General features: G+C 39.1%; 1 protein-coding gene across 1 annotated transcript in view; it reads left to right on the top strand.

Annotated features, from left to right (window-relative positions):
- The window catches only part of LOC126272538 (titin-like), a 999,170-nt gene that overhangs the window by 347,957 nt on the left and 639,160 nt on the right, over positions 1 to 12,053 (top strand). The window contains 2 exon segments of the mRNA XM_049975459.1: positions 3,654 to 3,842; positions 10,374 to 10,523. Of these exon segments, the coding sequence (XP_049831416.1) occupies positions 3,654 to 3,842; positions 10,374 to 10,523 (339 nt within the window).

Genomic DNA, 12,053 nt, shown 5'->3' with positions numbered 1-12,053 from the left:
TTAACAAAGATGGTGGCCTGCAGCTCAGTGCAGCATGGGATCCAGTGAGCGTGTGGTTGGAGCGGGCGCATCAAAGGTCGAATCAATGTATGCCCATATATGGCGAAGCTGCGATCGCCAGTGAACTCGCAGCCGGCAGCCAGGTTATATACGGGCGCACCAGCAGACTAATCGGCAATGACCAAGGAGTGCTTAGCCAAAAACACGTGTACTTTTAATCAATTGATGCGGATAGGAGGCCAAAAACTTTTTCAAAAGTTACATTTTCAGTGTAAAAAATAAGTTTTATGTACTCAGTGGTTTTTGTTTTATGGGCATTAGGCTGTCATTCAAGGCACATTTCTCTGTCTTAAGATTCGTCTTCCAACGCTGGAAACCTCATCAGAGGCTTTAACGGCTCAGAAAGCAGTTAGTCTCAAACAAGCTCACAGAACCAAGTTACTGTTACATATCCACGCAATGATTGGTGTGTGACGTCATCAGGCCGCTGCTAAGGATTGTGGAGTGACTCCAACCTGTGTTATGGTGCTCTTAGTGGGAAACTATTGGCGCTGTTTGTTTTATTTAGCCCTAAGGCCCACAGCTGGTCTAATTTCAATCCTCCTCCTTCTCCATTAAAGTTATTGTGTGCTTCTGAATTCTGTGCCCTCTTTTTAAATCTTAGCACAAAACAATTTTAACAGAAAAGAAAAAGGCCTGGAAATAGGCAAGTTGTTGGCCTTAGCACTAAATGAAACAAACAGCGCCAACTCTTCTCCTCTACAAGTCCCGTAACACGCAGCGGTCTGATGACAACATGAACTGACCATCGCATTGATGTGTTTGAACTGTGTGACATGCTGGAAACTGCTTTCAGACAAGTGAGTCGCTATAGCCTCTGATGATGCCTCCATTATTAAAAAGATGCAACATTACACAGAGAAATTTTCTTAGACCATGGCCTAATGCACATAAAACAGAAATCACCGAGAATGCAAACACTGGTGGTGAAAGACTTTATTGTGTGAACACAAATACGTCTTTCTTAAGAGGCATAACATCGACGGAAAGCTTCAGTTTGTTTCCCAATATGAACAAAATGAATTTTAAATCCGAATCTTACACACTCGTTTGATAGAGTGCTCTCAGGTTAGTTGAGTGCATTATTCATTTTACTGGTTTGTATTAGCAGGGACATCAAAAGCCCTAAGAATAATTAGTTCTCGGGTAGCGACTAAGCACTGTCGCTGCTGGAATACTCGTTTGCGTCGTGTTTTACTGCCCGTTTTAGTACTTATTGGTAAAATGAATATCGTAACAGACTAATTTGGCATCGCTGTGTCAAATGGACGTGTAAAGTTCCATGCTAAAAATAATTTTGTTTGCCGTGGGAAACAAACGAATGTGTTCCCTCAGCGATGGATGCTGCATAAAAGATCTGATGAGACGCATTTGTTTAGGCTGACTCCAGCTGTACGTTGGGGGTGGGGGGATTGCACATATCTGCTGCACCTAAAGACAATGTGCCTGATGATTCTTAGGAGACACACCCTACATAATGTAATATACAAAAATGTTTCAGTACCTTTATATCATTATCAGTAATACTTATAATTTTGTCTTCAAACTTGGCTACTACTAGAGCTTTAAAGATATATTGTAAAATTTGAATGATATCAACATTGAATATAACCAATTATATAAATAGATTAACTGCATGTACATTAACTATTTAACAATTGTCCTTAATCGTAATGAATAATAACCAATTTTTAAAGATGTGTAACAAATAAATTTTGTTAAAATAAAAGGTAAGAATCAACAGATTTAACAGAAGATAGCACATATAGAGAAAGTAAAGTGTGAAAACAATCAGATTTAGAAATAGAGTATGAAATAACAGTAGAGGGAAGGGATGCTAATATTTCTGGCTTAGTGCAGAAATAATAGTCGGAGTTTAGACCACACATTTATTCAAAAATGCTATGCCCACCCAACTTAATTATGCAACTGTTGCATTGTTGTTATCTACTCCAGTAAAATAATATGTTTGACAAACTAGCTGCCAGCAGCATGTTTGAAGAATTCAGTGTCATCAATATGATGACTCTTCTGGTGTTTCTTTGAAAACAGATAGTATTCAGAAGGACTTAAGATGCATGAATAGGAAGAATGGTTGACCAGTTGGAAATGTAGCATCTTCAGTTTGGCAGCCACATCTTGGATATTGTGCCAAGGTGCAGTACCGTGCAGTAATAGGATCCCTTTGGTCAACTTTACATGGCATTTCATCTCAGTTGTCTCATTCAGCTGATAGAGGAGGCTATCAAATACTTTGCAGTTATACTGCATCACTGAGATATGAAGACCACTGACAGAATTCTATCTTTAGCCCAGAAAATGGATGTCATGACTTTTTTGGTCAGTTCTGTGTACAGAACCTCTTTGGTCACAGGAATCATCTGTACTGCCATTCTTATGACTAACTGTTACTTGGCTTCGAAATCATAAGTGTGGAATTAGTTTCCATCCTCTGTCACTACTCTAACCAAAAAGTCCTTTGTAGCATCACTGTGGGCCTAAACTGCTCTGTACATCCTCTTCACTCCTCTATTCAAACATGTAGGCACCCACAATGGAAGCTTCCTAACGTGTAATACATTGTTAATAACTAACAAACACACACATAAGATGTTTATTATCTTGGCTATCTTTTTGTTTGACATTTACCAGTCCCCAAGAATCAGATTATGAACAACATAGTTTGTTCATGGAGTTGTTGATGTTATGGGCTGCCCACTAAAGTGTTCATGGTGACAAGTCCGATATTGAGGTGAGACACCCACATTTTGACATCGCTGTAGGAAGAATACTTCTCTAGTGTCCGTAACATCTCAGGTAATTTCTCTTTAGAAACAAGAACCTTGTGACCCTCCATTACTTCACAGACCTGAAAAGTTGATTGTGCTTCTACCATCTCCCATTCACCTGATATTATTATTTTCTGAAAATTGTTACAATGCAATTTACAGAACTCAGAATATAGCTAGCTAATATTAAAAAAAGGAACATTTAGTGCACTCCTTTTTAAGGTGTTCAAAGTTTATAACTGCACTGTACTTCAGTTATATGGCTAAAACATACCACCAGGTTTGTAGCTTCCAGCACTAGCTTAGCATTGTAAAGAATCCAAACCTTGTTATTCTCTTAAAAGTTTCCACTGATGTCCAACGCTTTTATCTTCTTGCAGTCTCATTTTGTGATGTGCCAAGCATTTTTCAGGCAAAAAAAGGCACACATTCACACAAGTAGGCACTTGACACACATGACTGCTATCTCTGGCTGCTGCAGTCAGAAATAGCCATGTATGGGTGAGTTATGCTTGCTTTGTTTGTGTGTGAGTGAGTGAGTGAGCAATTGAAAGCTCAATGTGTAACATTCTTTTTGTTGTGTCTATCTGTAACTGAACGTGTCATCTTTATGGTGAGTAGCAATCTATCCATAACATAATATAGTTGATTATATATAAAGTAATGCAAATAAAAATGGCTTTGATTGATTTTGTCAGTGTGTTTCCTACGTAATCACTGTTTTGTTGATAGTATATTTCTGTGTTATTTTCGATAATTGGACTTTATAATTGAGCATTTTCTGTGCTTTCATTTCTTGATTAGGATCCCAGTCCAGCTTGCTACTATGCTGTATTTGACGGACATGCAGGGACCGATGCTGCTATTTATGGAGTAAGCCATCTGCATCAGTTCCTGGCAGAAAGTCCATTCTACCCAAAGGATCCTGTCCGGGCCTTGAAAGATGCTTTTCGGCGCACAGACCAACTTTTCATAGAAAAATCACATATTGAGGTAAGGGTGCAGACAAGCAGAATGACTTCTGTCTTTCATTTGTATATTTTTCCTAGCTTTCGAATATTTTTCTACTCAGTAGTTCACTATATCACAGAAAGTTCATTTATTAAATTGCATTATCATGTTTATACCTTTGGTGCGAAAATTTAGCTTCATTTGTGATAATGTCTAAACTAGAATTGTAATGCTGAATTACTTTGTTTAGATGAACTGGTTCACTCTGTAAGAACAGAAACTGAACGTGGATAGAGGAAAAAACTTAAGAAAGTGACAGATGGATATAAACCATTCAAATCACTTGTCATTCTATACAAATAGTTTTGAGGGAATTTGACGCAACTCGGGAAGTGAAATTGATTAAGTGTAAAGTGCAGAGAACTTGAAATGCACTTTGACTTTTGTGTAGTAGTGTACGATATATGTAGAGATCAGATAGGTGTTACGAGCCAAGGCTTCTGATATGGAGGGTTATGAACCAGCAAGACTTGATGGGAAGGGCTGTAGCCCAATAAACTCTCTTTCAGTAATGTCACCTGATGAGTGATGTAAAGCCTTCAATTCAAGAACAAGTATCTTCAGTATAATAGGGGCTGTACTTGACGCAACATAGACGAAAATTGCAGCAAGATGCATACTACCATGACCTGTGCTGAATGGAGTGTGGCATAGCATTTAGCACTGCTGCCTGCGTGTTTTAGGTTGCCACTTCAAAATTGACCACCCGCAATTATTAGTTATTTAGTATTTAGCATTTCTCGAACATTCTCAACTTGTCTAATGTTTATAATGTTTGTATATCTGTGATATTCAATGTTTCTGTAAATAGTAGCACTCTCCATCCAGGCACTTTTCTGTTCTGACTGTTTGTCGCGATTTGTAACGATAAAGAGCTAAGTGTTATACTTCATTGGTGACACTGCTTTTGCTGCGCCCTTCATTCTGGTTATAAAATGACATTATTTGTTAGAGACACTGGGTATCAAAACAGTTGCGTCAGCATGGCTCCAGTTAGGCAATATAAAAGCCCGTCTCCTACACGGATAGACACTGGAATACAAGAAGTACATCTCCACAGTCTGTATATTCAGAGACCAATGGATTCCTAAACAGCAGTAAGTCAGCTGCACATCAGGCATCCATCAATGTTTTCCGGAGATTGTGGTCAGGACCTGACCAAATGGCTGAGAGGATTCCTCTGAGTAGCCAAATACAACAGGTGAGATGACATGATGTGCTTGGCAAATGTGTACCTTTACTTGGATGGCAAAGCCCAGCAGTGGTTCAAGAACAATGAAGGAAAGCTTAAATGTGGAATAAATTCCAGGCCAAACTGAAGAAAACATTTGATAACAATCAACAGCAAGCCCAAGTAGTAGAAGAACAGGGCCCAATGTCATGAGGAAAGGATGCAATCCAGCATACAGAATGTTTTGGCCCTATGCCACATTGTAAATCTAAATATAATAGAAGTTGACAAAATCTCACACTTGATGAAGGGAGTTGCAGGAGATGTGTAACAAGATCTTCTGGTAAAGGATGTAACATCAACAGAGGAATTAATCATGTGGTGCCAGCATAGTGCATCAAGGGGAGGCAGGAGGGTGGGGATGAAATAAGGATGACCGACTCTCGAATATGGCCCCCATGGTAGTTGCAGAAGACCGTAATGTGCTCACCTCTTTCATACTCCAGGTTGTAAGAGAAGAGATACAGTATTTATGGCAGCCAGAAATGTCAGTCTGAGTGAGCAAGAGATAGCAATTATGAATGCCAATCCAAACATCAGGAGCTAATAGAAAATGTTGAAGAAGAAGTGTACCGATCTTTACCAACTACCCCAACCACCAGTCAAGAACTGATTCCGCAAAAAAAAGATTTATGCCACAGACGACAAATGATAATGCAGTGTCCAAACAACACAGATACAGCTAACCCTTCCTCCAGTTACAAAGCCCTGCAGAAGTACAGTCATTTGGAGGACAGAGAAGGCGACATGGCAGTATGTTTCGACTGTGGACGCTCTGGACACTTTGTATGGTTCTGCAAAGAAAGAAGGCCAGTTTTCGACAACTACTACACCAACAGATGTCAGCCATCACAACAGTTCTGTTTGCTCCATTCCCCATCATGTCTTAGCTGTTCTCTATCACCATATAGAGATACCAGCAACTCAGCTGCTCGACAAATTCAGAGAAACAAAACAAGAGAACCATCTGTGCAGATGAGCCCAGCCCTGATGAAAATCCTGCATGGAAAATAGTCACGAAAATGCCAGGAAATAGTGTTGTCATCCTCATTAATGGCTAACCTGACCAGGCACTAGTCAACTCAGAGACTTCCTTTTCTGTAATAACTGAGTGAGGTAGTGCTGTGGTTAGCACAATGGACTTGCATTCAGGAGGATGATGTTTCATTCCCCATCCAGTCATCGTGATTTACGATGCCTGTGGTTTCCCTAAATCTCTTTAGGCAAATGACAGGACGGTTCATTTGGAAGAACATGGCCAGTTGCCTTCCCCACCTTTCCTTTATCCGAGCCTGTGCTCCATCTGTAATGATCTCATTGTCGATGAGGTGTTTGACACTGATCTTCCTTTTTCTCTGAAATGTTGAATGCTTAATGTTGCCAGTCTAAGAAGACATGATACAAAAGCAATTGTGCAAAAAGTTGTAAATGGGAAATACATCCAGTCAGCAGTGACATCTATTTCAAGAATAATTGTTAGTGATGGAACATATACCTTCGAATTTGTAGTTTCATCAAAATGTGGTCATAATGCTATTCTGGGATGGTACTTCTTGCAAGCATCACTAGCAGACATAGGCCAGAAGATCAGGGCTCCAGAGTGTCGAAGCTATTCTATTGAGCACACATAACAAAGGCTGCTCAGAGCAGTTGTTTCCTATAGAAGGATAGTCATCCTGGCATCATCGAATAGATGAGTTCCAGTCATCAGTCGAGATGCTCAGTTAAACTGTGAAGCTTTATCGATTGCAAAAAGCTACTCAGGCCTACAAAAGAAAAGAACATGCCAGTGATCATCGTGAGCACTGCAGGTGGTCAAGAATTATGGATCGCTAATTGTAATGAGCAGCCACAGCTCGTCCCTAGAGGTTTCTTCATGGGGACAGCCAAACCAATCCAGAAAGGGCAGCTTAATGCCACTGATGAAGAATCATTCCACACTATCACTACAGACAATGCAGTGGTGAAATCCACTGTTGACTGCCAATAGGTTGTGGCCTTACCAAGTAGCAGCATCGGCAAGTGTTAGCCATTCTGGACCTATTTTTGCATACATTCAAATATGGAGTGCAGAAAAGACAGACCAAGTGACCCCTGGTAAAATACCATACAACAATGGGGATCATCTAACAATTAGCCAGTGCATGTATAGGGTGTTGCTGTCTCAACAACAGATAATCTGTGGTAAGTGCAGAAGATGCTGCAAGGTGACATCATTAAACATTCAGTTGTTCTTTCTTCTCTTAAAAAGTCTTTGAGAAGAAGAAGGATGGCACACGGCATTTTTGCATCAGCTAACAACAACTGAACAGGATAAGGAAAAAAGATGTCTAATTCACATTTATAACACCTCAGACTGCTTGAAAGGAATAAAGTATTTCTGAACAATGGACATATAGGCAGCCTGGCAAATCGATATTGACAAGGCTGACTGGGAAAAAGAGTGCCTTCACAATTCCTGATGGTGTATATGAGTTTGAAGTTTCATAGTTTGGACTACGTATTTCTCCGGTCACATTCCTGTATATGATGGACAATCTGCTTTGAAAAGTTGGTACCTGTATGACACTGTCCTTTTTTTCCAACATATGAAGAACATATAAATTACATGATAACTATGTTGAAGTGTGCCATTTTGATGAATTGGAATCGACCTCTTGGGAACATTCCTAAAGTTGACAAACAGGGATCGATGGTTAACAGTTAGCAATGACAATCTCACCAACTTTTCTGTCACCAAAGCTGTGCCGGCTGGTGATGCTCTGGAAATTTCAAGGTTCCTTGTAGAAGACACCATTTTGAAGCACTTAGCACCCTTTGTGATGATCTAGTAGAGAGTAGTATCAGAGGTAATTTCATAATGCAACATCACCCACAGGCAAATGACCTCACAGAAGAGTTTAGTAGATGCACTCTCAATGTACAGTGATGTTGAGCAGAGATATTTGGATGCAGTAGTACCCTTCGCGAAGTTCACACACAACACAGTGAAACAAGACACGACAGCCTTTGTACCGTGCTTTCTGTTCCAGTGGGTACACTGTTCCATTTCAACTGGACGACATTCAGTATGACAACATGAAGCATTTCATCACCAGGACTAAAAAAGTGTTGCGGCTGGCTTGCTTGTAGATCCTAGATGACCAGGAAAAATACTGAGAGCACCATAACACCAAGCACCAGCCAGTAAAATTCAGTCTGGAAGTCTAGATATGGATTTTTACATCTGTGCAGAAAGTGGGTTTATCAAAAAACATATTGAAGCACTACTTTTGGCCATATCTTATTAACCTTTGTCATTTGTTGGCCGTCACCTATGAAGTCGAGGCTTCTGACACTTCACCAAGAAGACCACAGCTCAAAGATGTTGTTTATGTCCTCCATATGTAGCCCTACTACAGTCCTGATATGGAGATCAATGATTGAGGACTCCCATTCAAGAATAATGAGGATCCATCTGATGGTCGTGAAGCTTTGATGGGAGGGGCTACCTTTGATGTTTGTTAAGTGAAGTGGATGTGACAACATGACCAAAACATGAGGATCCACCAAGACTGCCATACGGGGTGTCACTAAACAGAACCAGTGGGCTGCTGTTTCTCCAGGAAAGGGAGCAATGGTGGAAGTTGTGTTGCATGCAGTATGGCATAGCTATTAGTGTCACTTGTCATCATGTTTGGATTGCCAGTTCAAACCCGGCCACCAGCAATTATTTGTTATTTAATATTTGTCATTTCTAGGGGTTTCTCAACATTTCTTATGTTCTTAATGTTTGTATATTCTGAAATATTCGCTGTACGTATGAATAGCAGCATTCTCAATCCAGGACGTAGTTTTGTTCTGGCTGTCTGTTGTTGTTCATAATAAACATGCTTCCAGTAATATTTGTTTTACTTCATTAATGACTCTGCGTTCAGTTTTGGACTTGATTCTGGTAAAAACATAACATCATATCAGCATCAGCATCAGCTGCTAGTTGTGTTCTCCTGCCACATTTACTCCTATTTTGAGTGGAAGAAATGATAGTAAAGAAAAAATCTTAGAATATGTGTTTATGTGCAGCATTGCTCCCTGTGGACATTATGCAACTTTAATGTGGGTCAAGAAATGCAGGTGTTGATACATGTTGTGAGGCAAGAGCACCATTTCTGGTGGCAGAATGGAATTAGTACATGGTAAACAGTACTGTCAGTGACAAATTCTGAAATTTGTGGATGTTTATAAACTACTCTTTCCCATACCGCATCTACATGGGAAACATCTAGAAATTATCTGACTTTACTAAAGTTTCCATCCATATTCAATACTAATACAAATGCTGAATCATTCTTGCAGACTGCAAGCAGTGTAGAATACATATTTGAATACTGAAGTGGGTAGCTTTGGGTTGCATATTTTTGCAGCAAGGAAAAAAAGAGGTAATATGGTCAAAATTAAATATGGCTGTGAATGGATTTGAACAAGAATCCTGTCTGTCATGAGTACTTGTATTTCACTATCCATCAGTTTGAGAGAGACTTATCTGTACTGGCTATTGTTTCTGTTTTTCTGTAATTTTATGAATATGCTTTTCTTAGACCCAATTATTTCTGTTTATTTTTCCCATGTGTGTTTCAGCTACTTCTTTGCTGTCTTAAGTGGATAACCGTTTAGTTTGTTTCTGTATGTGATTGCTGCTTCTGTTGACAGACCCACATTTCTTATCACTTCACTCCTATGTATGCATACATTTTGACTCACACGTAGAAAAATAATTTGTTGTGAATTATAAGTACTACTGATGTGTGTTTTGTTTTCTGCATGCACTGAAATGAATAGCAATTCAACACTTTTTACTTGACAACTGCTACATTTAAATGGAAACAAAACTATTAATGCGTCTTCTGTAAGATATAGATTCATCTTAAGTGAAGAACATCATTTCATATCAAAATGTAACATGATCAGAGTCACTACATTGTTATGAGAAAAAAGGTAAATTGTTTGAAGACATTTAGAGTCAAAGTGTGTGCAGAAATAAAAGTTCATGTTTGGATAACTTGGCAAAAAATATCATAATGTATTGTGCTCACTTCTCATACATGTCATTCGTTGTCAGTGGAAAACTTTATGCTGTATTTATTCGTTTTACTTGCTTTACTATCAATATAAAGTGTTGTTTTTTAGTAATAACTTTAATATCACAATAAGCTGTAAAAATGTTGTGCCATATAACTGAAATATTTTAGAATTGTGACTGTATATAGTCAGTAGCTTAGCAAACCAAATTACTGTTTTTTCAGAATCTACGCAGTGGCACAACAGTGGTATGTGCACTGATTCGGCCTGAAGAAAAGAAGCTTTATGTAGCTTGGCTGGGTGATTCTCAGGCATTATTGGTTCGTCGAGGGAGGATGATGCGTTTGGTGAATCCTCATAAACCAGACAGACCGGTGTGTATGAGACAGCATCTCAGTTAAGAAGCTCTGAGTCAGATACTGTAATATTATTGGTAGATTTAGTATTTGTAGTAGGGCTATTCATGTTTTCCTAAATCGGAAGTATGAGTGGTGTGGATGATTGGTTGGTCATGTTTGTAGTCATATAGAGGAAAAGGCTAAATGAACATAGTTAGGAGCAGTAAACAGTACATTGGTTGGTCATGTTTGTAGTCATATAAAGGAAAAGGCTAAATGAACATAGTTAGGAACAGTAAACAGTACATTTTGCAACCAACAGAAATCACTTAATGCTGTCAAAGAGTCAAGCAGAACTAGTGTGAGGACTTCTATCCATATATCCCACAAGCCACTGTACAATGGCAGCTCTTCCAGAATGACAGAGTATCAAATTTGTACTAACAAATCTCTTTTTTTTTTTTCCTTCCTGTTTTCGTATCCACAAGGGGTCCCTTAAGAATATGTAATTTCTCTAAAGCTGCAATTCTGCTATTTGTACCCCCCGATCCTATTATAGTAAACAAAGAAAAGCTATTGTGAAAAATTTCTGCCCATTCAGGCAACTACTATGTGACACCCAAAATGCCTTAAAGTTGGATAATAATATGTTTTCCATTGTTTGAAAATAATGTATGCATCAGTTCACTCCATTCAGAAGTAGTATACTCCTCCCTGTACACGCATTTTCTTTTTTTTTTATTTCAAGAGAAATTTATGGGAACATTACAATCAGTGATGTGGTTTTCTTTGTGGTGAGCTTTATCATTCTTAGTTCTTTAAAGAAAACGTTTAAAACTTGCCAGTAGTTCATCTCCAAAAATTTGGTTGGAAATATAACCACCAAAAGAGACATAGAATGTTTTCTTAATTTGTGTGCTACCCGTAGAAGCTAATTTCATTGTACAAGGCATGTTCAGAAATTAAGTATGCTAGATCTTTATATTTTTTAAAGAAAAAATGTATTTGAAAAAAATAGGATTTGTTCATAAGCTTGTTGACTATTTTCCCACATAGTTGACATTCAGTTCAATGCCATATGGTTTCTTTATGCCCTCCTTGAAGAACTCTCCCACCAGCTCCTTCCACCACTTCAGAACCTCTTTCAGCACCTGCTCATCAGCTGAAAACTTAATTCTGCTCATGTGTGCCTTCAGGGAGATGAAAAGATGATAATCTGTTGGTGCTCAATTCAGGGGTGTATGGGAGTTGGTTCAAAACATCCCAATCAGATGAGTGCAAGAGCACGTTGGTGGCTAAGGCTGTGTGAGGACAGGTGTTGTTGAGCAACAAGCACACTCCTCTCATCAGCATTCCCATCCTTTTGTTTTGGATATTCCTTTTGAGTTAAAGAGAGTTTCACAATATTTTTGTGCATTGATAGACTCCTCCTGAGGTAGGAATTGGTGAATTGGTGCGACACCACTGTGGCAACTGGTTTTCTTTCTCTCCCCCCCCCCCCCACCCCCCCCCCCCCCCCTCAGGTGTGTAATGTGCCACCCATGTTTCATCTCCAGTCACAATAGA

The sequence above is a fragment of the Schistocerca gregaria genome, chromosome 1 (genome assembly GCF_023897955.1).
Source record: "Schistocerca gregaria isolate iqSchGreg1 chromosome 1, iqSchGreg1.2, whole genome shotgun sequence".
NCBI lineage: Eukaryota > Metazoa > Arthropoda > Insecta > Orthoptera > Acrididae > Schistocerca > Schistocerca gregaria.
The sequence above is the reverse complement of the archived record's forward strand: the minus strand, read 5'-3'. Positions and strand labels throughout refer to the sequence as shown.